Below are 26,734 nucleotides of genomic sequence, written 5' to 3' on the forward strand. Positions count from 1 at the left end.
AATGTCAGGTTTCTCAGTGCAGGAAGCACCGTCAAAATGAGTACTGAGAGAGCTATAACAGATCTTTTGTTGGTGCAGTTTCTGGTTTGTTTTCTTAGGATTATTAAGACGTGAATATAATTGTAAGATAGCTGATCTCCTTCCAAGTATTCAGTGTATGAAGAGGATTAATGATATAAGGCTCGAAAGGTCCTGAATTACCTTGGCGATAACTAATAATTTTCTCAAATACAGCATAAAAAAAGTGTGCTTTAGTGCTGAGATGAGAACAGTCTCTTTCGGTTCTGGTGTCCTCACTGAAAGAACTAATCCTGTTAAATTTGTCAAAGTCAGGGTACTTGCTCCTTTGGCAGCTGAGTGACTTTTCAAGTCTAATAATAGTTGACAAGCTCAGTTGCAGATAGTGGAAAAGGAAAAATGTAACTGAGCTCTGAAAGCAAATAAACGGCAGGCAGCAGTGTAAGGTTGTAATTAAAAAGCAACAGTTATTTCCGTGGGCCTTAAAGCAAGGTGGGGCAAGAAACTGGCAACTGCAATGTTTCTGTTCGCAAAGCTTATTAGAGGAAACTGCATTTTACCTGCTTCAAGCCTAAACATGAAAAATCGAAAATTTGAGAACACGTTCGAAGTACTGAGTTAAAAATATAAAGGATGTTTACAATGGAATGAAGGCCATGGTGGCATGCTCTGATAACAACTGATTAAACTGAAAATAATGCTTTTGTAAGGTATAATAGGTAAAACGTGAGGAACGTTGTTAGAACTTGTGTACTCTAATTCTGTTTCAAGTTACTTCAATACTAGACTCCAGCTCTCATAAGAGGAGAAATGCCGTAATTAACTGGTGATCAAATAAAGTTAATGTGTGCTGCGGGCCGCAGGTTGGGCTTGTCAAGCGGGTGAGTTGGTTGGACTTGGACTTGGTTAGATTTGGCAGGCCTCTGCACTCGTTTGAATGTAGCGGCAAGAACATGTTTGGCCAAGTGCTGCTGTGGGACTTTGTCCCGTGTTAAAAGCCAGTACGGAAAGTACCAGAATGGTTGAGGTCCCCTGATCTTGTTGTATTTGTAACACGGTTCAGTTGTTAATGCAAAGCACTGCTTCATATGCTTGGGAATATTGGAAACAGTTAACCTACAGATTAGAGAATAAGTGAAAAATCACTTGAAAATTTTGCAAGATAATAGCTTCCTGTTTGTTAAACCAAGAATTAAAGGAGAATTCCTTGTTCTCAACATCTCGATCTGAGACTCTCCAGCCTCTTCAGAAGACCATGTCTAATGAACTCAACAAGGATGGTCTTGTACCTTACTTATTCTCCCATACAATATGAACCTGAATTTTTCCTGTGGCTACTATGAAAACTATGTTGATATAAAAAATGACATGAAAAATTTAAATTCCACTCTGTAATATAAGCCGTACCTTGTCAACAATAACAAGCATTGCCCTTATATTTTTTTCACCATTTTCGCTCTCAAAGTGGCATCAGGGAGGTTTCATGGGTGCATATGTTTTTTTTAGGCCCTTTTGATCCTTTCAGGCAAAGGAAAGCAAATATTGCCCCCTCATGAGGTAGGCAAAGCTGACCGGGTTCAGCTAAAGTTGTTTGAAAGCAATATAGGATGGCCGGCTTTTGCCACCCAGTGAGCAGAACACAAAGCCCGAGACCCAAACTAGCATTCCCAGCTTGACAATGCGTTGTGCTGACATTCATCTGCTGGGCGGCAGGTTTCGCATTGTCTTTATTGACGGGTGCAAATCCCTGCTAAAACCAACGGGCTTTAGGCAAGGCCATGAATGCCTGCTGCGTTGTTTCAGGCTTCTGACTACATCTCTGCTGTGTGAAATAAAATATCATTGTGTGTGTAAACTGTACTGTTTGAACAGAAAATAGGCTTGCAGAACTGCAAATGGCTTGTCACCGAGTGGTAGCATCAACTTACTAGAAACATCATGAGGTGTTACTTTAGAGGAGAATTACGAAGGATTTGTGGCCTTTTATATTTGGTTTGATTTTATCTTGGAAGTCTGTGAAAACTGCAGCCAGACTAATGTTAACAGACTGATACAGTTACAAAATAATTTGGACATTCTCTAGAAACTTTTGAGCTTATGTGTGCAGACGAAAAAAAAAAAAAAAGAAGATTAAACTTGTGAAATGGTCCACTGTGAAGTTGCCTGTGCTGCATTATGGCCTTCTGGCCATTCTGCAGCTGCTGTATTGATTGAATAGTCATGACGTAGCTGGCTGTTGGGACAAATCAGTTTATCTACATGAAGACAATGTAAGCATTGAATTTGACAAATACTTTATACTAAAAGTACAAAGTACAATATTCCTCTTCTTCTCTTACTATTAGATGTCTCTTCCTTTTCAGAATAAATTACTAATCACTCTGGATAATTGTTACCAAAAGCAGTCCTGTGCCATTACTGTTCCACTAGATTTTAGGCAGCTTGATTCTGGTGACTGTAAAAAATATTGCTGATTTCATGCATTTTTAATTTTCTTCATAAGTTGGCTTTTAATTTAGCTTATTCCTTCGTCAGCTCTCTGCAAATGAAAGAGTATTCTGAATATTTTAAATTAGCTGTGAAAAGCTTTCACTTAGAATTTAGTAAATTGTTTTTCTTTCTCTTTTGTTATCTCTGGCTTTTTTTTTTTTTTTCCTAATTTCAACTCGCTCCCCATTTGTATTCATTTCAGTTTCTGTCTTCATGGCTTATACTTTTCTTACTTTCGTGTTTCTTGTATCTGTAAATATGGGTAACTTTGTCCGTGTCAGTACTCTTAATGGCCTCGTAGTACAAAGATAGATCTGAAACTCAAGCACCTTGCTGTGTTTGCTTCCAGAAGAATAAAAGCAATAGGCTTTTTCTTTGGATGGATTTTTAGACCCCTGTAGAAAGCAGAGAAACAAATACTTTTGAAGACAATAGCAACAGACTTTGCTTATTTTGCTTTATTTATGACAGAACAGCAGCAACCTTCCCTTCAAAGTTGTGTTGAGTGAAATATATCCCAAACTGGAATGACTTGCAGCATGGAAAAGACCTTGCTCTTACAGCTCAGGCGCTCGTTTCTATTGTTCAGATATGTAACTCAAATTACCGTTTAGATTGACATGTATCTTCACCTGGCCTTTGATGTAATCCTGTGGGATTTCTCACAGCGTGTGTCGTATTTCCACAGTTTCGTCTTCTTGTATTGGAGAAGCTTGTTATGGTGTTTTCATCCTTTTAATTAAAGTAATTCCTTGCTTTTCGGGAGGCAGTGTGTAACTCGAGAAAAGAGGAGGTCATGGGAAGGCTCTTTCTGCGCTGGACCACAAGCATGGCTGGTGTCTCTTTCTTTCATTACTGATGTTACCTGCAGCCCACCTGGCCAGAAGTCATGCACAAACGTACGCCTCTGACTTGGTGTGCGGCCTCCCCGAAGTCAACAGGACTAGTCTTGTCCCTAGAGCTGCTTGCATGCTTGATTGCCTGCGGGAGGGGAGCCAGTGCAAATGTGCCTATTTAGTCATTAATCTTGACGTTTCTGCGAGTTTTTCTGAGATTTGCAAGTTCCTACTCTTTCAGCTAATGAAACAGCTAAGTACAATTGCTCATCTAATTGGTTCTACTAATATTACTTACAAGCAGGCAAGGAAGATGCCTGGAAAGGAGACTTGAGTGAATATAGTAGTTAAATATGGTGCCAATGCAATAGTGTGAAACATGCTTTCTGTAGAACAAGACCTTGGCTTACTCTAATGTTGCTGAGGTGTATTTCATGTAGAAATGTTTGAAGCAAAACTGGCTTGTGATTCAGGGTTGTGATAGTGAATTTGAGTAGTTACTTACACAGGCATGGTACGGAAATATTTTGCAAAACCAGTTTCAGAAGCAGGGAGTGGGTTGCTATCTAAAGGTCATTAAATAGTATTTGCTGGCAATGTGTTGCAAAACCTTATCTTCTTGAAAAAAGTAAATTGAACTTGCGGATACAACATGAACACGATGTTTTCTCAAGGCTGTTCTCTTTTTATTTACATAAATTTCTTCTTAAGTAATTTTGATTTGCGTGCTAATACTATTTATATAAGAAATATCAAAGCAAGAAGCCTTTGGGTATTACTTAGAATTCTGTGAAGGGAAGGGGATTTTTTCCATTTTGAACTGCAATAATTTCTGTAATGATTGTTTGACCACAGTCAAAGCTGTTCCATGCTTGAAGGATATGGTAACATAAAGCTACTTGATGGCTTTATGCTACCTTGGGATTTCTTTTACAGTGGAAGACTTTTGTGGGTTGTTTTTTTCCTTGTACATTCAGTGGTACAAAGCAGTTGCAGTTGTCTCAAGGGCTAGGCTATTTGACTAGAATAAGATAGAAAAAAAGTATAGCTGTCTGCAATATGTGAAGACTTAGCAGATTTATAGACTTCCCTTTGCTCTTACAGCTGTATGGCCTGTGAAGCTGCATTAAAAGAAAGGGGATAATGTGATGGAATTTTAAAATAATAATAAAAAAAATCTTTTTAATACTTCACTACAAGATAAATCCATACAAGATAATACATCTTATTTTATGTTGCAAAATATGACATTCTCTCTGTAGAAAAGTTTTCAAAATAGCCACTATTCTAGTAGAAAATACATGCAAGCTCTGCAAAATGCTGTTATTGAAGGAGAATTGGTGGACTTCCTGCTTGCTAGTCCCATTTTGTAACATCTGCTGAAGTTGACACGTAAAAGATCATCCTTCTGTCTTGCAACAACAGAAGAGAGGGCAGCTTACCTAAGATTAGCCTTAATTTTGTACTTTGAAGAAACTGAGTGAAATGTGGGGGTTAATGGGGAACTTACTGTTTATGTATTGTAAACTGGACGATTTATACCAAATATTTATGGTGTAAACCACAACATATTAGTCCAAGGCTAAGGCCTAGATTGCCTGTATCTTGGATACACAAGTTACAAATGTATAAAATGTATAGTTTAATGGATTACTTCAATAAAGTGCAATTTAAAAAGTTCTCACATGATTACCTGTTTTTATATCAGGTAGGGATGCAGTTCATTTTTGATTGATATCATGCTTGAAAGGAACCATTTTAGTGAAATCACCTGAGGAATAATTGTTCATCTTATGTAGAGAAACTCACATATGCATGAAGATTTCTTCCTTACTGTATAGTAACAGAAGCAGTCAGGAGAAATTGTGGCTAGACCCTGTCAGGTATTATATACTCTTAAATGCAAGCAGAGCAAGTCTGGAAGGTGTCAGGGAGACTGAGCAAACTCAAGCTGGCTGCCTAGCGCATATGTGATGTGACCAAGAGTCGAACTTGTGGCACAGGCATCATAAAATTAATCTGTGAATGACATTAGGCAATAAATGACCATTTTTCCAGGGATACCCTGGTTGCTGTTGCTCCGCTTGTGTGTCAGGGCACCTAGAAGTTCCCTGGCAAATGACCAAAAAGCCTGTACTGGTAGGTGATGCCTCAAAGACGTCAATAACAGTATAACCTGTGGGTATGTGGTAGTACAAGCAAGACAATTGGGCGCTTGGGAATAGTTGGAGGTTTATGAAGTGCTGTTGACAAACGCTGTTGAGGTGTCATACGTGCTATTTCATGAAAGCCTGTTTAATTTTTAGAAAAAATGCTCTTCTGATCCTATCTTGCTGAACTGGTAATAAGTTAGAAACATTTGATGGTACCTCATATGAACTCTGTAGATTAATATTTGTAATACGCAGTTGTATGTTACAAATTACTATAACTACAGATCACTTTAATGTATTGTATCTATTTTTCTTTACATATTCTTCTGTGATTGTTAAAGTCAGTCAGTTATTTATGAAGGGATCTACAATCACAACTTGATTTTTTAAAAAATGGATTTATTATTTAAAATATAATGATGGGACCAACAAGACGAAGCTGTGTTACTACTATTGTTATATTTGCCTGTGATGGGTTTCCCCCCTGTGCCGTTTTTACTTACAAAACAGAGGTTTGGCTGTTAGGCACTGAAATTATTAAACTAGGAATAATCTGTTGTTCAACATGGATCAGAGAATACAGCCATTAGATATCCAAATATAGTATTTACATTTTATTAGAGTTCAAAATCCTCCATTGGGATTTGGGAACCTGTTGTACTGTGTGTTGCAACAGTAAGAGGATAGATGTGTTTTCCATTCCAATTAGTTTGACTTTTCAAGACCCACGACACACTTTAATAACAAGAATTTTGTAAGTGGTGATTAATTTTTGAGTGGCCAGTTTAGACAACCTAGGAAATTTGTCCTATGTCAGGTACTGAACGTAAATATTCCTGTTATCTTCATGTGACACTATAGCTCCTTGCGCATCACGAACATCTCTAATTTTGGCATCGTCTCTTCCAATACACCCAACAATCAGAAATAGGTGAAAAGTTTGGCTTTAATTTTTCTGAGTACAATATTCCCATTTTGTAGATGGAGAGGAAGGGAAACCAAAGCTAATAACCACATGATCAGGAAGTGGTAAAGTTTAAATATTTAATTAGAGGTGACACAGCAGTACTTAACAGAACAACGTGGGATTCACTTTTGGCAAAAACAACCTCTTCTGACATCAGTTTCATGATTCAGTGTTTCTGGTGCGGGTAAGTTAAATTAAGTGCCAAACCTGCATGAGGTAGCAATAACTTTGACAGGCGGGTGAAGAGCAAGTGGGTAGCAAGAAGAGAATAGGAACCTGGCTTTACCGATGCTTTTCCATTCCGATATGGTGGTTCTGCTTGAATGTTGGGAGGACAAGAAACAGGTTGGGCAATGAAGGGCGGCCCTTTTTTCCCCACAAACGGGGGCAGAGGCTCGCATCTCATCCATGTCTCTGCTCCTGGCCTCCGGCATGTTGGAAAGATAATGTCTAGTAGCTGTGTCCACAGGTGGCTGCCAGGCGTCGCAGCAACCCGGGAATAAAAGAGGTCTTCTCTCTGGAAGCAAAGGTGTAGCCCGCATCCGCGGGGCCGGCCAGCCCTGCCCCGCGCCCGGCTGCGCAGGGCCGCGGGTGCTGTGCCGGGCGGTGGCGGCCGGGGAGGAAAGCTTCACCGCAGGTCCTTGAGGCGGCGTTAAGGTCTGACCCACGGAACGCACAAATAAAAAGAGTGAAAACGCGTTCTTGTCGAGTGTGTAAAAATCGCGTGTCCTGGGGGCGTCAGTCACCGGCCGGGGAGGGCGGATGGTCCTGGAGGGGCAGCGGGGCGGCGGGCAGGCACTTGGGGCGGGAGCGTGGCCGCTGGCCCGGGGGGCAGCGCCGGCCGGGGGCGGGTGGGGTCTCCTTGGGAGCGCAGCAGTTCCCGTGGCCGCGCGACAGCTGAGGGGCGGCGATGTCCCTCAGGGGCTCCGCTGGCCATCTTTAATGTGGGCAGCACGACACGGGCTCCGCACCTCTTCGCTACCTCGATTAAACGGTGTTTTTTTTGGTTTTTTTTTTTTTTTTTTTTTTTTTTTAATTGGCACGGGCCACCATCATTGCCTCCTCGGGCTGCGGGAGGGAGGTGACGGGGGAGGGGGAGGTGTGTGGGAGGTGCCTGCTCTCTGCCCGTACCAAAGATGGCGCCCGGGGAGCTGGGGGCCGGGCGGGCGGCGCTGTTCGGTACCGTGAGCTTCCGAACCGGGGCGCGGGGCCGGTCACCAGCGCCCCGCCGCCGCCTCGCGGGGCTCCTCGCGCCCCGCCGCTGTGGAGGGCTCGGGCCCGCCCCCGCCGGCCGCCCAGCCAATGGCGGGGCGCGCGGGCGGGCGGGGCGGGGCGGTGGCGCGCGGGTGGGTCGGCCGAGCGGCAGCCGGCGGCTTAGTCGCGGCCGAGACGGGCGGCGCGCGGGGCAGGGGTCGCAGCTGCTGGCGGGCGCCGGGCGGAGTGGGAACGCCGCTGCCGGCGGGGCTCCGCCGCGGCCGGGCGGGCGGGGAGCCATGCCCACCCTCAGGTAACGCCGGGCCCCGACGCGGCTCCCGCAGCCCAGCCCAGCGCTCCGGGGGAAGGGGCGGCGGGCGCTGATACGCTCCTGCTGGCGGGGCGGGGGCGCCCGGCGCGATGTTCCTCCGGAGCTCGGCTTTTCCCTCCTTCTCCACCCGTGTAATTCGGGTGCGGGGTAGGGCGGCTTCGTCCCCTCCCTCTCTGCCCCCGCCGCCTGTCGGTTTTGCGGCTGCTCGGGGCGAGGCGGCAGATCTGTGCCGGCTCCCTCCCGGCCCCTCATCCCGGCGGGCCGTCCGCGTGGCTGGGGACCACCCGCTGCCAGGGCGCGCGGGTGTATTTCCCAGGAATACAGGCAGGTGGGCGCGCGCCGCCAACGGTCTCCGCGGCTGGGGGCTGGCGGCGGCGCCGGGAGGTGCCGCTCCTCGGCGGCTGGTCCGCCCGCTCCTGCCCAGGCGAGAACCCCGAGGGGCGATGCGCCGGGCTGGGCCGGGCTCCCGGAGGTGAACCGCGACGCGGCGGCCGGGCACGGCCGGGGGGCTTCGTGCGGCGTCGCTCTGCAGTGGTGCCGCTGTCAAAGGTAGCGCCTGAGCGCGGGCGGCCGCCTTCCGCGGCGGGGTCCGGCCCCGGGGGGTGGGAGGACGGATGTCGTGGGACTCCGGCTGTCGCCTTTGAACCTTAAAGCATTGCTGTAGCGTGCCATGACTGGAACCCAATTTTAAATGAATCTCGAATAATGAGAAGCAGAGTAATAATAATAGTAGCAGGCTGGGCTCTTGGCAGTCTGTTGGAACTGTGGTGGTGTCGGTTCATCAGCGATAACTGAGGAATGACGAACTCTTAACATTCAGTGAAAGGAATTATTATGAGCAGTTTTGCTTCCTAAACCACTTTGTCTTAAGATGGGGCGGTATTGTGAAGTGAACTGGTAGCCTTCATCATGGAGTTATTTTGATGAGTCCTTCAGTTGCTGAAGAAATGTCTAAAATTACAGACTCCGGTGATCATTCAAGGCAACTCTCCCATCTCCTCTCTCCACCCTCACAACTCGGTGGATCGGATTTCACACTTTCTCACTGAGGAATACGGACGGTAGTGCTTTGAAATTGCAGTAGTATCTCACTATGGAGCTTGTGGGGTTAGCGCAGCTGCGTAGGGAGCTGGTAGTGCTGGCGGAACAGTTTTTTGGCGCTTTTTTTTTTTTTTTTTTTTTTTTTTTTTTTTTTTTCTGCAGCAGCTTTTCTTACATAAGGCCAAGGCTTTTAGGCTTGGCTTCTAAGTTGGAGCCTGTGAATGTGTCACTCTGGAAGACTATGAATGTTTCATCATGAATGAAATCTTCACTGAAGATACTTCTCTAAGTCAGTAGGTACACATGTAACTCCTTAGCCAAATATTGCCTGTACTTGAGACATGAGGAAAACACGTGAGCAGTGGTACGGGCTACTTGTATGTTGAAGGTCTTTATGCTGAAGTGATTTACTGACGAGTGTTGCAAGGGAAATTGCCTGAACTCTGGAATCATGGGATAATATTTCAGACAAGTTATGGTTAACAGTAAATGTCATCTTATTCATTTGTATTTATGTTGTGTAGGTAAGTGGGATGAGAGAAGGATGTTCTTAGTTGAGAGCTTATAGCTATTCAAATGCTATGAATCTGTTACTATTGCTGTTTTGTTGTAACTACATATATACATGATTTTTGATAAATTCAAATCTTGTGTGGGGTTTAGCTATGTTGCTTTGTGACTGAAATGGACATGCTGAGAACAGGCTTAGAACATGCCTTGTTTGGCCTTACTTTTAAGAGCGTAATCAGACTCTAGAAGAAATACTAGCATTCTAGATCTAAATCTTACAAAACGGTATCTTATATTTGTGAATGGACAACTGGGCATACAGCAGGCTGTCATGCAGTTGGGGTACGCAAATGTCCTACTTACATTTTATTAAGTCTTTTTGACTGCAAAATGTCTTAGCGTAAGAATTTAATCTTAAGTGTGTATTACAGCTGCACAGCAGTATAAAGCTGTTCTAGAGCAATAAAAAAGGTGAAATTTTCAACTTGGTTTTCTTTTGGTTACTATTATGTAGATGAGCAATTTTTTGCAGGAATTAAGAAGAAAAAATATGAAATGTTTTTTAAGAAATAATGGGTGTATATATATATATATATATATATATATATATATTTTTTTTTTTTAAGCAAGACATGCCAGTATCCGAAGGGTCAAAGTATTTCTCTGTCTCTCTGCCAGTAACTAATAATGTACTTTCATTGATGTTTTGATGTTGCTCTTCCACTGAAGTGCGCAGCAGCCTGGGATGGTAACAGTATCGTGCGATGGCTAGATACAGTACTGCTAATGTTCAGCAGCCAACTTGAAACAGGACCGTTTTTAAAAAAACGCCTGCAACAGTAGGGCATTAGTAATGTATAACTGTGATACTGGACACGGATCGTTCAGTTATGGTTAATTTTGTTGACTTCTTTTAAGAAAGTTGAAGTACTACCGCTCAGTACTGAAGTGGTTTATTTTTGTTTGGTTGGGTTTTTTGTTTTATTTTCATCCAGTTTGGTTTCATTTCGTTACTTCTGCAACTTGTGATAAGCGTAATATGTGAAACATTGGCCATTTGTGAAAAATCAGTCATCTTGGCAATTTCCAAACAGAATGCCATAATTAGCAGGTGAAGATTTATTTATATTTAATGAATTACATTGCTTGAACTCATATAATTACACCTCACTCTTGATCTAGTGCAAAGTTAAATGACAAACTCATAAAATATATTGCTTGCTGTCATGAATGTAGAATGCAAACACAGTGTACCTCCAAGCTTTCTGTAAAGTAAGTTACCGTTGTTGGTGTAGTTTTGCCTGCTAGATGGACAGTGTATCTCTGTATCCCAACAAAGTTTGTATGAAGAGCTTATTCTTAGTTTAGAATTTAAAAAGTGTATATACTGTTTATATATAAATGTACTCTGTGTGTATGCATATATACACACACACACATATATACATCCTATGTATAGTCAATTATATATGCTTAATTTGTGCAGGTGGAGGAGTTATCGCTTGTTTCTTGAAGAGCTGAGCCAAATACTCTTTTGCAATAGGTTAGTCAAGTTAAGCAAGAACATCCTTCTCAGATGAGTAGATACCAGTACTCCTGTGCAATAGAAGGGCCTGGAGAGAGGCATGGAGGCTGTGGAGTACATGAGTGTTAGTTCTATGTCTATTGCAGAGATGTATTTCCCAAATAACCTGTGTTTGGTGAATTCTCACCTTTCAGGAGACTATGGGTGCTTCCTTACTATGTCTTACGTCCAGTGGGCTGGAAATAATCCGTGAAATTTTAATCAATGCAGGTGCCCAGTGTGACTGAACAGCAAACATAAGGCAAATAAAGTTCACATGTACTGCTGAAAATGTTAAACGTGTTAAGAATGTAACAGTTTAATATCTCCATTTCTTGCTCTGGAGACTTGTAAATTTAGCATTCTCCAGGATCCTAAACATTATGTTTAATTTTATGCTTTTAGAATATGTGGTTTTACAGAGCAGGTGTGATTTTTTTTTTTTTTTTTAACTTTTATTTTTACGGAGGAGCAAACGGTAGCTGACTAACTGCTATACCTTATGTTGTGCCACAAAAAAGCGCAATACTGTAACAGTGCAGATACTTTGCAGCCCCTCAAGAAGGGAAGGGTGATTTGCACTGCACTGAAATGTAGCCAGTGTTGGGTTAATCAGGTTGAACGTGCTAAGGATTTACACAGACAAGTCTTTCTCTTTAACAGTAGAAACACTGGACTTTCCAGATTGTGGTTCACAAAGCTTGTATTAGAAAATGCTGATCACAGTGGGAATCTCAAATGCCCACTTAAACTTGTTGAATTTTTAAAATTTGTGTCTTGGAAAGAGATTGTTTAGACTCTTCCCATTTTGCCCAGAAAGGTATTTTCTCCTAAATGCAGTGTCAGTTAAAGAATGACACAACTACAGTCTCCAGTACAAATGGAGTGTATGGATTTTTCTCCTTTTTGCCAATGGAATGTTAATAGCTGGTTTTAAGCGTGGAAGTTCTAGTACATTGGGGTTTAATTAATTCAAACATCTAGTTGAAACAACCAAAAATGTAGAAATACATGTTAATTGAAAAGCTAAGGCTAGCTATTAGTACATATTAGCTCATGTAGTTAGATTGTTTGCAAAAATAAGTTGAGTGTTATAACCTATGTATGTCTTCATAGAAATCAAGCAGTTAATGTGCTCAAAATTTTATGTGTTTGAAAGCTGTCAAGTCCTGCTATCCTGCATTGCATCTATTCTATATCCTTCAGCACCATTGTGAGAATCAACTATGCTGAAGTTGGGGAGAGTTTGCCCTGAGGTTTCAGGGGAATGTTTCTGAACGTACACTTACTAGTCTAGTGATAGCTACCTTGACTTTTAAAAGTTTCTACCCTGGATGGCACCCTATCACACAGCCTCTGGAATACTTCAGTGGAGATGATTATAAAACACTGTGGGAGAAGGAAGGCTTGCGGATAGAACAGAACTTTTTGTATGTCATGTAAAGAGCTGCCTGGGTTAAACGGCACTGAAAGTGCTAGTTCCTGCTGCTGCTGACATATTGGGGGTTTGTATGCACGTTATTGGCTTGATGGAGCTTCTGCGGATGCTGAACCAGTATAAAGTTGCTCTCGTGCTGCTTTCAGTATACTGACCAGCATGTTCTGCAGCCCACAGCTTGTTACGTGTTTGGTAGCTTTCATTTTGCTTTTCTGTTGAACAAGGTGACTTCTTCATAGGTAGTGACCTCAACATGTCAGCTGTACTTCAGAGTGTTTTTGAAGTACAGCTGCTGTTTTCTGGTGCACTATACGTTCCAGTGCTGATATTTGTTTTCTATAAAAGTTATCCATGATACACGTTTTTTTCTTAAGTGTAGGTATAAAATTATTGATGAGTAGAATTTCACACAACGTGAGAATCAGCTAAACGTCAAGGACAGGAGTGTACACTTAGGGACAAATCTGCATTCAGCGCTTCTAGAATTCTGACTTGTTCCTTCGTTGTCCTGCAATACTACTGATGCAATACTTAGTTTTTAAAATAGAGAGTCCTTCTGTCATCTTAACTGTCATCTGTCTCTCCATCTTTTCTCCTAGATAGATATTGATTATCCTATTTAGAAGAATCAATACTTCTTTTCACACTGACAAAAGCAGTTAGTGAGTCTTGGAGGTTTTTACTAAGGAGATGTTACCTATATCAGTTAGGAATGAGTTGAATTTCTGTCTCCTTCACAAAGCAGTCTTCCACATTTCACTTACACTGAAATGGGCTGTAAAGGCCTGTCTTTAAAGCTACAACAAGAAATAGGGTACTTAAAGTATGGTTTGCTGTGTCTCTGTATCAAGGTTATTAATCCTGTTTTCCACTTCTTCATTTCTGGACTTCAGAATTTAGCATTTAATGGAGGCTAAGTGGCATCATAAAGAGGAAGAATATACCTTTATATATTCTTGACTGCTTGCAGTCTGTATATTGATCAAAGAAGATTGTTGTAGGATGGTACGTCTCTGTTTTTCTTGTCAAACAAGACATGCATCCATCTCAAACCACATAGTATCATCTCTTGGATTCTTGGCAGTGATCAAGTATTTTTTCTTATCTTGCTGAATAGAAAAGTAATGAAATTGATCATTTAGTAGGCAGATGTCAAGTCTTTAAACATTTATCTTGGTCTAAATGGGCCAGAACAATTGAAAACTCACTCACTTTCTTTGAGGTTCAGCTGACACTGCTATGCTGCTTCGGGTAAACTGCAGATAAACTTTGGATCCAACTGCAGTGTTACAGTAGTACTTCCTGGGTGATGGAGAGATGGGGAATATGCTTTCTCTGCAAATACTTGATAGAGCCATAGTAAAGAGGGAGGCATATTTGGTGGTCATACGGAAGCTACCTTCAGTGGCTAGAGCAAGGGCTTGCCTTGCCAGTTGAAGGCAGCAGGTGTTAGCTTAGCAAGGAATGTGATGGGTTTGGATGTAGTTTTATTCAGCCTTCGAGAACAGCTGCATTCACTCCTACTTGACACTAGGCCATGTATCTAATCTGTTTTGGTATTACTGCATTATCACCCAAGCACACGCTATTGAGGAAAATGTAACACATGGTTTCTGAATGAATCTTAAAAAAAAAGTTGAAGCCAGCTCTTTCAGCAGTTTACAGTATCTCTGCCACAAAACCAAGACATCAGAAGTCATGGTAATGAATTTCAAATTGATTAAAAAGTACATACATTCTTATCAGTAGATGGCTATGCTGTTTAAGATGGCTGACAATGCAGAATCCATAGTCTTAATTTCAGTTTATTAAAACAGACTTAAATTGTTAATTATTGGTCAGTAGCAGAGCGAACCCAGCAACTAAGTCTGTTCAGCAAAATTTTTATAAACTGGTCTGATGCTCCCCCTGTCTAAAATGTGGTATTACAACCTGAATACAGTCCTTTAAAACTACAGAATGTGGCATGCAGCTCTAATTCTTTATCTGAGTGTATGACAGCTTAACAGAATATATACCTTTATATATGCTTGACTGCTTGCAGTCTGTATATTGATCAAAGAAGAGTGTTGTAGGATGGTACGTCACTCAAATTTGACTCTCTGTATGCCAAGCCTCTATGCTGGGACTACTGCGCTGGGCAAGATGTGTATCTTTTTATTCCTTAGCTGTATTCAAGAAAAATCTTTCTCTCTAATAAAAAAATGTTTTCAGCATACTACACTAGGAACAATAAACTAATGCTAAGCTAACTTGAAATAATTGATTCTCTTACAGTGAAAATGTCCTGTTTGGAATGGGAAATCCTCTGCTTGATATCTGTGCAGTCGTGGACAAGGACTTCCTTGACAAGTAAGCCTTGATTTCTTTTTTTTTTTTAATATCAGTTTTTTTCCAGAATGATGCCTATAAATAAATGGAGGACTACCTGCTTGTGTAATGCTAAGTTTGTGCTGATCTCTGTGGGATTCTCGTCTTACACTGAGGGAAGCCAACATTGTATCAGTCATTTGATTGTTCCAGCTATATGAAGCTGTGGTGGTGGTGTCAATGAAAAACTTCACTGTTTTCATGTGGTTTTGGTATTTATTGTTTTCTATCAATTATTTATTCTAGTCTCTTCATGCTGTATTTGCTAGCCTTTAATTGGAAGGAATCATCAATGTCAGTAAGATGTAGGTAGCTCTTGTATGAATATGTGTGCTACTTTTGATGTACTGTTACAGTGCTCTTTTCTTTCTTCACTGATGACTTTGGGGCCAATAAACCATTTCTGTAAGGCACCACAAAAAGTTGTGCAAGCGTATCTTTTTTTTTTTCTTAATATTCTGATTTATCAGTCAAGAACAGGACCACTTCTTATCAGGTGGTCTGTTATCTTGCTTAAACCTAGTTGCTATGTTACCATCCATATAACCATATTGCTGAATTGCTGTTTTTGTGTTGCTGTTGGCGTTAAGCTTACTCACTCTCTGATCAGCTTAGATGTGTGTCTTTTCAAGAGGTGTAAAATATAGTTGCTCTTTTAAATCCTTCTGCATGAGCTCACTTTCTTTCAGTTGTTGCTGCTTTATTTCTCTTGTTTGCAAGTAATCAGTAAGTTTGTTTCATCTTTCAGTGTGCTCACAATTCTTTAATTTTTAAAGTGTTAATAACTTTTTTCTCTAGTCATTCTTTTAGTTATTAATGGGAGTTCTAGATCAAGAATAAATTTCACATCACCAGATAAAAAACAGGTGCAAAGTTTTTATTTGTGAATGTGTACTGTCAGCCTCAAATATTTTGTTCTGAAGCTTTTAATAATAGCAGTAATTTGTTTTGCAAGTTTTATCTAAAGGAGTGTTTAAGTGAGAGCCTGTATATTGTAAGCTGGAGGCGAAAGACAAGAATGTAATGGAGTGCATCAATGTCAAAAACATCTAGAACTTTGAACACTCAAGACATAGACTCAATTTCTGAAAAAGTAAATTGTTCTGGTGTAATTTTCTGCCTTGTGTTTCTACTGAAATAACTTGAGAAGCAGTCTTTGAGCCTAAGTTATGCCCCCACCCCAAACCCAACAACAACCCCCAACTAATCCTTATAAATTGCTGTTATAAAAGAGGTGGTGGGATCTATATTGCAGCAGTGAAATCCTGCAAGAGTGCATTGTGCTTTTTGCTGGACATGATGTGCTCTGCAGAATTGAATTTAATTTAAAAATTAGAAGTCTTATGTATTCAAATTTGAGTTCTGTCAGACAAGTTCAATTATCTTCTGGAACAGCATATGCTCTGTGAGTGTTACTTTACTGCCAAAATGCCTCTGTGTAGTATTTTGTTATTTAAAGCAGTAAGCAGTTGTCCAACAACGGTTTCACAGGGGACCAGCTGATAGTGAGTGCAGTAGCTCTGGTCATAATCTGAAAATTGAGAAGCTTGTCTACCTTCTCCGCGTGTACTTGATTTTTATTTCTAGCTCCTTATTTGTGAGTGTATGCATAGTAGTCCATTTAATGAACTGACAAGCATGGTTCTACTCTTAAGTCCAACTGCCTTTTGCAGTATTTCCTGAAACGAGAATCAAATCCCACGCTTCCTCATCTTATGAAGGGAGATAAAATAGCAAACCTAGCTGGAGAATGACTGCTAGAATAAAGTTATCTATTAAATTGCTGCGGGGAAATACAAGAACATAGATATTTCAGGACTGTGAAGCGTTTGACAGAGAAATTGTCAATCATACCAGCCTAGTCTCTGTTTTTCTTGTTAAACAAGACATGCATCCATCTCAAACCACATAGTGTCATCTCTTGGATTCTTGGCAGTGATCAAGTAACTCTGGAGTCTGTGTCTCACCTCTTCAACTGGATGGACATGTTTAATGGGGCCATCAGGCTGGCTGGGCTGTGACTTGAGAAGGTAGCTTAGTAAAATGAGGGAAGAGTTTAGGTAAACACCCATAAGAATTTTATACATTTAACTTTTTCAGTGTTTCTGTTAGTTTATTCTTCTCTCTTGTATAACCAGTTTTAAAAGTAACTACCTTTGTTCAGAATAAAGGACTTGATCTTGCAAGTTTAATCAATGTATATTGTCATGAAATGAGAGAGTATTAAAATAAGTCCTGTAACCAGATTATTTTTGTAACTTCTATTAAGAAAATGCAAATGGAACTGGCATAAGATTGTGTAGGAAGTCTCAAGTAGTCCTTTTAACAATATTTAAATGGCCTACAATCTATGTTATAAATAAACCTAAAATAAATACATAATGCAGTCCTATCCCTGGCAGATTGGAAACAGCTAGCTACCATGTAATACTGGTTTGAGGAAATGAGCAGTATTGGAGGGTTGGGTGGGTATTTTTGGCTTGGGTTGTTAGCATGGCCCTGTCACCTTTCTTTCAAGGTGGATTTTGGTGTCATCTGGGCTCCGAAGTCTTTTGCTCTATTGACAAGTCTTGGAAAGCTTTAAGCCTTTCCTGGACTATTTCTAGGAGAGGTGGTCTTAATTTATATCACAACAGAACTTGCCCATCTAAGCTTTTCAGACCACATCATCAGTGTGGCGTTACCGAATCAGAGAAGCTTTGGCCTCTGTCAGGTAGTTAGTTATATTTTCTGGGTCTCATTTCTTTCTTCAGGGAGACAATCTGAAAAAATGTTAACAATATTGATGGCACTGTTGAAAGCTGGTGATACTCAAAACCACTTCAGTTTCTGCTCCCAGAGCTGGAGAGCAGTCTTGAAGTAAATATAGTCCATTGCATGTTGTTTTTTTTCTGAGTATCTGCATGAAAGAAGTATCAGAAATGGTTTTATTAGGGGGTATGCGTGTGCAGTGTCTCATCTTAATTTGCATTAACTCTATAACCTAACAGTATTTATTTTTGTTTAATTTTCCTAGGATATAGATACTTGCTCAAAGAGCAGCTTTTTATGGGTGGGAGGGGAAAGAATAGAAAAAGGGTTGATGCTTTGTGGGTGAATTGCTAACTATAGCTATGCTAATCTATGAAAGTAACTTTGCTAACAGGTATTCATTAAAGCTTTTGGTATACTTGGTTCTACCTGTGACATTTAAAAGGAATGAGTCCTTTACCTTCTGAATCTGTAACAGGCATTTAAGAATAACTGTTGATGCCTGTAAATATTCCAGTGTTCTGATGTTAAAAGTTAAGAGATGACATCTGTTTCATTGCCCCCCCCCAGCACTCTGTTTTGCAAATATTTTGCTTTTGACATTTATCTAACTATAGTTAATTTTTTAGGCTGTAGAGAGCCAGTTATTACTTGTCACCTCAAGCGCACATCCAGCAGTTGAGAAGTGTGTGTTCACAGAATGGACAAATCCTCTCTTGCTCTTGTCCAACATTTGGGTCTATGACTGCATGAATTGAGGAGGTGGAGAGAATCATTATTGACAAATTCATGTTGACAGAATTATTATGCTAGTCTTTGAACTTCTAAACATGTGAAAATCTTGTATCTTCCCTAATTAGCCAGTGAGAAGGCGAGGAAAATATTTGTAATTGCCAGCATCTGTATAAGCATGTAAATATCTTTCAGCCCATGCTCTTAAAAGCAGTGGAGATACAGGGGAAATTATATACATCTTTGTTGTGGTTTGAGCCCACCCAGCTGGCAACAAAGCCCCACGCAGCCATTTACTCACCCCTACCCTGTCCCCTGAGGGATGGGGAGGAGAAAATACAACCAAAGGGCTCTGGTTGAGACAAAGGACAAGGAGGGCTTACCAGTTATGGTCATGGGCAAAAGACAGACCCAACTTGGGGAAAACAGCATCAATTTAATAAACAACCACCACCAAGGATAATGAAAAATACAACCAAGTCTTAAAAACACCTTCCCCCCACCCCTGCCTTCTTCCTGGGCTCAGCTCTGCCACCTCCTCCCCCAGCAGTGCAGCGCAGAGGGAATGGGGGTTACAGTCAGGCTGTCACAAGGTGTCTCTGCTGCTCCTTCCTCCTCAGGAAAAAGGGCCCTCGCACTCCTCCCCTGCCCCACCGTGGGGTCTCTACCCTAGGAGACGGTCCTCCATGAACTTCTCCAACGTGAGCCCTTCCCGTGGGGCTGTGCCTCTTCTCGAACTGCCCCAGTGCAGGTCTCTTCCGGGGCTGCTGCCCTCGCAGTGACGGGCTGCTCCAGCGCGGGCTGTCTCGGAGCCACGGCCTGCTGCGGGCCTGGTCCCTGCTCCTCCGGCCCGGGGCCCTCCACGGGCTGCAGGTCAACCTCTGGGCCACCGCTGATCTCCATGGGCTGCAGGGGCTTAGCTGCCACTCCACCATGGGCTGCAGGGGAACCTCTGCTCCAGCACACCTCTCAATCTCCTTCCTCCCTGACCAGGGGTCCGTGTGGTTGTTGCTTTCACATCCTCCTCCTCTCCTCCACTCACAAACAAAGAAGTTGCCCAACAGCTTTTTCCACTCTTAAATAGAGTTATTTGCAGAGGTGCTGATTGGCCTGGCCTTGGCCAGAGGTGGGTCTGAATTTGAGCTGAGGCGGCTCCTAGAAGCCTCTTAACAAGAGTCACCTCTGTAGCCTCCTCCCCTGCTACCAAAATGCCACCAGACACCAACCCACTACAGTCCTCTTTCTCACATCAAGGTTAAAGATGCTTATTGCTTTATTTCACTGTGTTTTCTGGACTCTTGACCAGAGCTGTGATCCCATGAAGTGAGGTATGTTTAATAGTCTGGATGCCGAATTTCATTGTATTTGTCATCTCCAGACCAATGATTTGATCACCATCATTGTTCAGGATTACAAGTTGCTGTTTGATAACTTATAGGTTGTCAAAGTAGCCAATCTTTTTCTGCTTGTGTGTGAGTTTTGTGTTTTGTTTTTTTTTCCTTAAAATCAGAGTCTATGGCAATCTGCCACAGGTTCATTGAAGGTGCTTGGTAGAGATCTGTAGTTTTTAATAGCTTTCATGCCTTCTATCACCTGCTCCTTAGTTCTCTTCGCTGCCTTCTCTGTGACAGTGTTGTGAATACAAACTATCTGTAAATCAGGAAATGGGTTTATATTCTTTTTACTCTTCGCTGGAAAAGCAGGTTTGAAGAAATGGGAGCGGAAGAATGAATGGGGTCTTCAAAGTGTGTTTGTGTTTTAGAGCGGTGGTGATGGTTAATGTACGAAAAGATTATCACTTTAGAAGGAAGAAATGCTGTAATTTTGGCCTGTATTTTCACAAGTATGGATATGGATCTTCTGCAGTGTGCTACCAACTTGTCTGCAGCACTGAAAGTGGTTGGGTGATTACTGGAGATCCCAAGATGCCTGGTCATTTTGTACCTTTCCTCACAGCAGAGCACTGTTGGAGGGTGATGGATTAGTTAAGCACAAACTTTACTGGTAGAGCAATGTTGACATCTGGTAAATTAAACTTTCTTGTTTGAGGCTGTTTTAATGCTTGCTGTGGTGGAAGTGAAGAAGAGGTACATGTATGATCTTTTTTCCGCTTTTGTGGGAATTTGGATTATAAATTAGGAAAAGGTTTGAGAAGCAGCCGAAATGAAAAACATCTGCTTGCTTGCATTAAATTCAGCTTGGTCTGTATAGGTGTGGCTTTAGCCATTCTACCATGTGTTATTCTCAACATTTTCAGTTTGTCACCTTTGCTCGCATCTGACAGAAGCCTTTGTAACTTCCTATAGCAAACATCAAAACACCCACTCCAGTTAACTCTTAGAAAGCGGCTAAGAGTCTAAATAGCTTTTACATAATCAGAAGTGATTTTTTGTTCACTAAACTCAAGTTCAACACATTCTTAAGTCTTCAACACAAAACAAGCCCTTCCCCAAAAATGTCTGCTGGGGTGAGCTTGAAGACTGAGGAAGGCAAGGGGTGATTCTGCACTGGAAGGCTGCAGGATCAAAGAATGCACAAGCTGCAGATATGGAATTTGCTGCAAGGTTTAAATGGGAGGACAGCCCCCCTCCCCCCCCAACTTCTGACGTTTTCACTGTCACTAATGTGTTTACTTTGACTCTGTGTGCTTCATCAATGCCCTGGGACAGGTTAATGGGGTTTTGTATTGCTTTGAGTTGGGAATTTTGTTATCTCTCTGTATCGTGCTGAATGTATGAGAAGTACATAGTAGTAACTTTAAAACTTGTCCCTGAAAATTTACACACACGCCCCCCCCCCCCCCCCCCCGCCCCTTTTTTTTTCTGAGGATAGCTTGCTATATGATGTTCCATTGTTTCAGTAATCCTCCTGAAAGATTGCTGCTAAGAGTATCTGTTGCATTGGCTCATTCGGCAGTGAAGCTGAACGGCTGAGGTTTTTATTACTACTATGTGTTTTTGAGTTGTATCTGTAGAAGTCAATTTAGCTTTATCTCAGGGTCTGAACAGAGAACATTGTTGAAACAGTTGAGCCAAATTGCATCATCTGACTGCTGGTAAATTATAAAAACTTCAGTGTTTGCTTGCAAAAACTTAGGATAATGATGTCTGTCTTAAAAAGGTCCTAATGTGCCTACAAATTTGGTAGCATTTTGGACAACATAACTAGAGCTTTCTACAAGCCTGATAATTTCTCCCAGTGCATTTAGTTAAATGTGTACTTTGAGTGAAAGAGTTTAGTTAAGCTCCATTTGGAAAAGGCTGTTTGGAAAAACCTACCTGTGTAATGACAGAGTTTTGCATGAGGAGCTGGGATGTTTTCAGGCTATACTGAGCTTGAGCAATGGTTATAGAAGAGCTTGTAACTACTTATTTACCTGTAAAACAGGATACAAGATGTTAATGAATAGGAAATACTCCACTCATTGGTATCTGTTTTCTTTATTGTGGGTTTTCACTTTCTTAAATGCTTGCCTAGTAATGAACACAAATCATAACTTCATTTTTTTTAATTTTTCCATTTCTTCAGGAAACTTCCTAATTTAATATATGTCAGTAGAACATGTCTAGTTCTTGGATTAATTGTTTTCTTTAGAATAACCTTGAGACACATAACAGACTGAATTGCACAGAGTTTATATGTATTTTCCCTTCGCTCCCAAGTAAAAAATTTAACAAAACTTTGGGAGTTGCATTATAAGGCAAATGATTAAATACTGGGTTCCATTTGCCTCCTCAATGCAAAAAAGGAACTTCAAGTAAGAGAGCTTTATGAATTAAGTGTCCCTGTTTTTAACTAGGCAATAATATTAAATGAAAAGGCCCTTGCTGAGGATGTCTTTGATGAAAAAAAGTTGTGTTTCCTAGTAGAGAACTGGAGTTGATCCAAAACTAGATGGTAAAACTTTCTCTTTGAAACTGGTACTTGCTGCTTGTACTGCAAAACTTTTCATCTTAGAGTTTCCTGATTGCACAATTACAAGATTGATTTTTTTTTTTATTTAGGATACAGTAGGTTAAAATTGATTAATATTCTGGGTATGGTTGCAGGCACTCTTTTTAATTACAGGATAATAAGATGTGATTTTAATATTGTTTTCCATTCCCATCCTGCTTCTCCAAACCAAAATTTCCAATAGCATTAGAAAGGCTAGAGGTTTTTTTTTCTAGTTACTATAGTAATATAGTGAAACTGTTTAATCACTCCTGAATTGAAGAATAGAAAAGTTCAGTAAAGAATTAACAAGTATTTGTCACATTCTCAGTTTTTTTAACTGGAGATGAAATGGATTTGTTACCTCTTAGGAAAGATGGCTTTTTAATTATAGCAGTTTTGAAGTGGTTGGAATACCTTCAGCTTTTTAAAACTTTCATTTTTTAAAAAATTAGGTATTTAAGTAAATTGTTTTTGCTTCCTTCAGGTCAGGCAATTTGCAATCAAGTAGTAATGAGCATTGCAATCTCAATAGTTTTCCTTCTGAAATTATGTATATCAAGATGAGAGGGATTCTGACTTTCCTTTTGAAATTAAATACTAATTTTTAACATTGCTTTTTAGTAACTTGCTATTTCATCAGGCTATTCCTGAATAGTGTGTGCAAATACTATTTCAGTGTTACTGTTAACTGTAACCTAAGTTACGAGGTGCTTATGCAGCTGTTGATACTATACTCTGATACTATGCTGGTGCTGTGTGTCACATAACCATGTCCAGGCCTGCTCTGTGCTTTGCCTCTTGTCCTGTTTCTGGAGGGTTGGACCTGTGGCCCCTGCTGTAGCCACAGGGAGAGGGCGGACGCAGCCTGTCTTCCTCTTAATTACCGGTGTTCTTGTTTTCCTTTGGTTAAGGGCTGCAGAAGAGTAAACCAGCTGTTTGAGTGCTATTTTACTGTATTTTTGTCAGGGCAGAGCCATCAATAGGCCAAGTTACTTGAGACCAAGTCTGTTTTGTAAACTTCAGGGTGTCATGAAGCCTTCAGTTCACTAGTAAGTTCAGATTAAATGTAGAACTGGGGACAAAGATCTTTCTTGTCACAAACACTTGATTCCTCTTTTTAATAGGATAATAGAATATTTCAGTGAAAGTGTTGTGTATTTTTTTTAAAATTATTGTAATGAGATTCAACTACGAGTTCATCAGTCACTGGTGTAGATGTTTGTGCTGTGTGTCCTGCAATGCCATTAGATTCTTGTTTTGAACCTGTGCCAAATCCTATAAAACAATGCTCGATCTTTTAGGACAATGCAGAAAAGCTCTGTGTCATGGCAAGCTGCATGAATTATTTTTAACATATGAATTATCTTCATTTTTTAGTTCCGCTTTAGCCTTGTGGGTTTATGTCTATCTTATTATCCCGTGAAGACTAGGGAGCTATGGCTAAACAATTTTGGGTGATTATTTTTCCAGTTTGCTCCAGTGTTATTTTTTTTTTTCTTGCCTTTTTTCCTTGCTGTGAAGTGACAGTAGAAGTGATTAAGTTTCAATGCAGGAATCTGGGATGCACATGACAAAGTATAAAGGAGGGCATACAACTGCCTAATACAATAAGCTGTAACAAGTGAACAGTAGCAAGAAGTTATAGAAATACAAATATTACCATGGACTTTTTTTTTTCAGTCTTTGTATTGTTGGGGCTATTTATTTCTTCAGTGTTGAGGCTGGGTTTTATTCTTTTTAGGCAACAGGAGCTTCCTGCTGGTAGGAAGATAGGCAATAAAGATCACTGTAAAATTATGCTATTGCTCTAGTCAGGAAGTGTACAGTCATCTTCCTTCATGAGACGTGGAACTGTGACCGAATTCAGTGCCTGACCGCTCCAAGTAAAGGTGGCATGCAGCCTCAGCTATAGTATTAATAGAAAAACAAAAATGGTACATGCTGATGCAGATATTTTAATCCCAGTTTCTTATGTGGCTTCAAGGTAGCATACTTTCTCTGTCCTTTTTCAAGAGAACTGTAGTTACAATGTAAATCTTTTAATTTCTAGTATTTCCCTGGCCTTCCAGTAGAAGAGGCAAAGTGTTCCAGAATCGTATGAGTCTCTTGGGAACTTTTTTCGTAGGGTTGCTGTGTGGAAAAGAGATTGAAGACTTTCCCCCAAATCTGATTGCTGTAACTTCATTTTTGCAAGAATCTGTTCCAGTGTATTTCATTGAAGCCATTTTGGTTTTGAATTGGCCTGTAATGTTATGTACAGTAGTACTAAACGACTAAAGCAATACTAAACGACTAATCAGAACACCAGTCTTAGTTGGTCTACATTAGGTTAAGATTTTGGATATGTATCTTTATTAGATATGGTTTCAATTTCAATGTGTGTAGTATTTTTAATCTAGATTGCAATTCCACAAGCTTGGAGTTGTTGGAAATCATATTTCAGAGGATTGTGGGCTGGGAATTAGCTGTCATCTTTACTTAAGGGGGGGGGAAAAAAAAGCTAATCTTGCCACCTTTGCAAAAGAAAAGTTAACCTGTGCTAAATCCCTGACTTCTTTCTTTAGCAGCTTTTGTGCTAGGGGCATTGCTAGCAAGGTATGAGCTAAGGTAAACCGTAGAGTTGTATCAATAGATTCCACCATTCAAATACCAAATTAATTAAGATGAGTAAGTTTCTTTAGTAATTGCTGGCTTTTTATTGTTTTGAAAGCACCAACTACAAATTCCTGCTTTAGCCAGGAAGATCTGAGGTGTAGCTGATTTGTTTTCAAAAGTAGGACAGTCTAACTTTTACATGTAAATTGGGGTAAAAAGCTAATAAAAGAAGCCTGGCAACTTTACAAAATAGGAGGATATTGAATTTCAAATTTCTGCTGACTTACTAAATTAGAAATGCTTGAAACACCTTTTTCTACAACCAGCCCTGGACAAAACTGTTGTTTGGCCAAAGCAGGAAGCTCTTCTGGGCCATAAATGTCAAGAACTGTCCAGGTATCTCAGTTCCTTTTTCCTCTACGAGATCATTGGATGTCTGGCCTTGATGTTGTAGCTATCACTGTGGGCAAAGGATTAAGATACAGAACAGCAGCTATGGCTAGAGGCAAAAGAGAACAGTTCTTCTCAGAAGTGGTTCAGTATGCTGTTCTAGGTATGTCTAATCCTCTAGTGGCAGCAGAGCAAGGAGTTTATCTCTCAGAAGCTCTTCCCTGAATCTCCATCATGGTATTGCTCCTTCATATTTTAGGATGAAATTGAAGTTTTCAGTGCAGTAAAGAAACCTTCTCTGCCATTTTCCATATGCTGCTTTTTCCCAATAAAGCTAATGCCTTTAGTGGTTTGGATAAGTTCTTTCATCATGGCTGGAGTTTCACAGTAGCTGGACCACTTGGCTGTGTAGAATCACAGAATCACTTAGGTTGGAAAAGACCTTTAAGATCATCAAGTCCAACCATTAATGTAACACTGCCAAATTCACCACTAAATCGTGTCACTAAGCACCCCATCTACACATCTTTTAAATCTTGTCCCTGCCTACCTGAAAAATCAACAATGGATAGTAATCTGAGGGCCGTGCCAGGGTGGGAAGCCTCCTCTTCATGTCTTTAACCCTGGCCCCAGGGAGGCACCGGACTTCCCTAAGGAGTGGGTCTGGTCTGCATATTGGGCCTTCTGTTCCCTTCGGAAGGGGGTCTACCCTGACAAAGACCCATCTTTTTCTCTTTATTGAAGCAGTTTTGACTTTGCTGTAGGCCAGCTTAACCTCTGTTACAGACACCTCCAAGCTAGATGACCCGTTATCTTCCTCATCATTACTCTCTGCTTGCAAGAGCCTCGTACCTGTTATGCAAGGGCATCTGGGAGGGTGAGGCAGTCACCGAGAAGGGTCTGCCCCGCCGGGCAGGGGCTTGCTGCCATTGTCCCCTGTCCCTTGAGTCCTGTCAGGCAGACAGACTATCGATAGGGAATCTTTTGTTACCGCGTGTCTCGTCCGCCTGTTGGGCCTGTCTCAGGGAAGGTAGGGTTTGGTTCCAGCAACCTGCCTCTTTGTTACCCTCCCCGATAGTCCCTGCAGCCGGACCGCGGGGCGCCAGCGTGTTCCCGACGGGGCTCTGGCTGGGCAGCTGCGTCGGTCGTGCTGGGCGCATCTCGGAGAGGCCGTGGCTTTCTGCCGGGCGGCGCCGTCGCTGCCGGGCCGAGGCGGGCGGGCTCCCGCCCAGCCGCCGCCCCGCGCCTGCTCGCTGGCGGCCCCGGGGCCGTCTCCGTCCGCGCGGGTGCTCCTGGCCGCGCCCGGCCTGGCTTGCGCTGGTTCTGTGGGTTGCTCTTTGCTCTAGGGAGTGTTAAAAATTGTTTTTAGAGAGGGCAAACTAAGGCACGCAAACTCCCTGGCCGTTCTCTGTGCAAGT

At 41.4% G+C, this 26,734-nt stretch overlaps 1 protein-coding gene across 2 annotated transcripts in view; it reads left to right on the forward strand.

The window, feature by feature from the left end:
• Nucleotides 1–7,930: 7,930 nt before the first annotated feature.
• Nucleotides 7,931–26,734, forward strand: part of ADK (adenosine kinase) — a 290,419-nt gene continuing 271,615 nt past the window's right edge. Inside the window, exons 1-2 of one of the 2 annotated variants that reach the window (XM_086466581.1) lie at nt 7,931–7,971; nt 14,820–14,894. In XM_086466581.1, coding sequence (XP_086322707.1) covers nt 7,958–7,971; nt 14,820–14,894 — 89 coding nt within the window. In that variant the 5' untranslated portion in view covers nt 7,931–7,957. The remainder of the gene's footprint in view (nt 7,972–14,819; nt 14,895–26,734) is intronic. The other variant, XM_086466580.1, reaches the window with a different exon arrangement.

Source organism: Leptosomus discolor, chromosome 6 (assembly GCF_034619465.1).
Source record: "Leptosomus discolor isolate bLepDis1 chromosome 6, bLepDis1.hap2, whole genome shotgun sequence".
Taxonomy (NCBI): domain Eukaryota; kingdom Metazoa; phylum Chordata; class Aves; order Leptosomiformes; family Leptosomidae; genus Leptosomus; species Leptosomus discolor.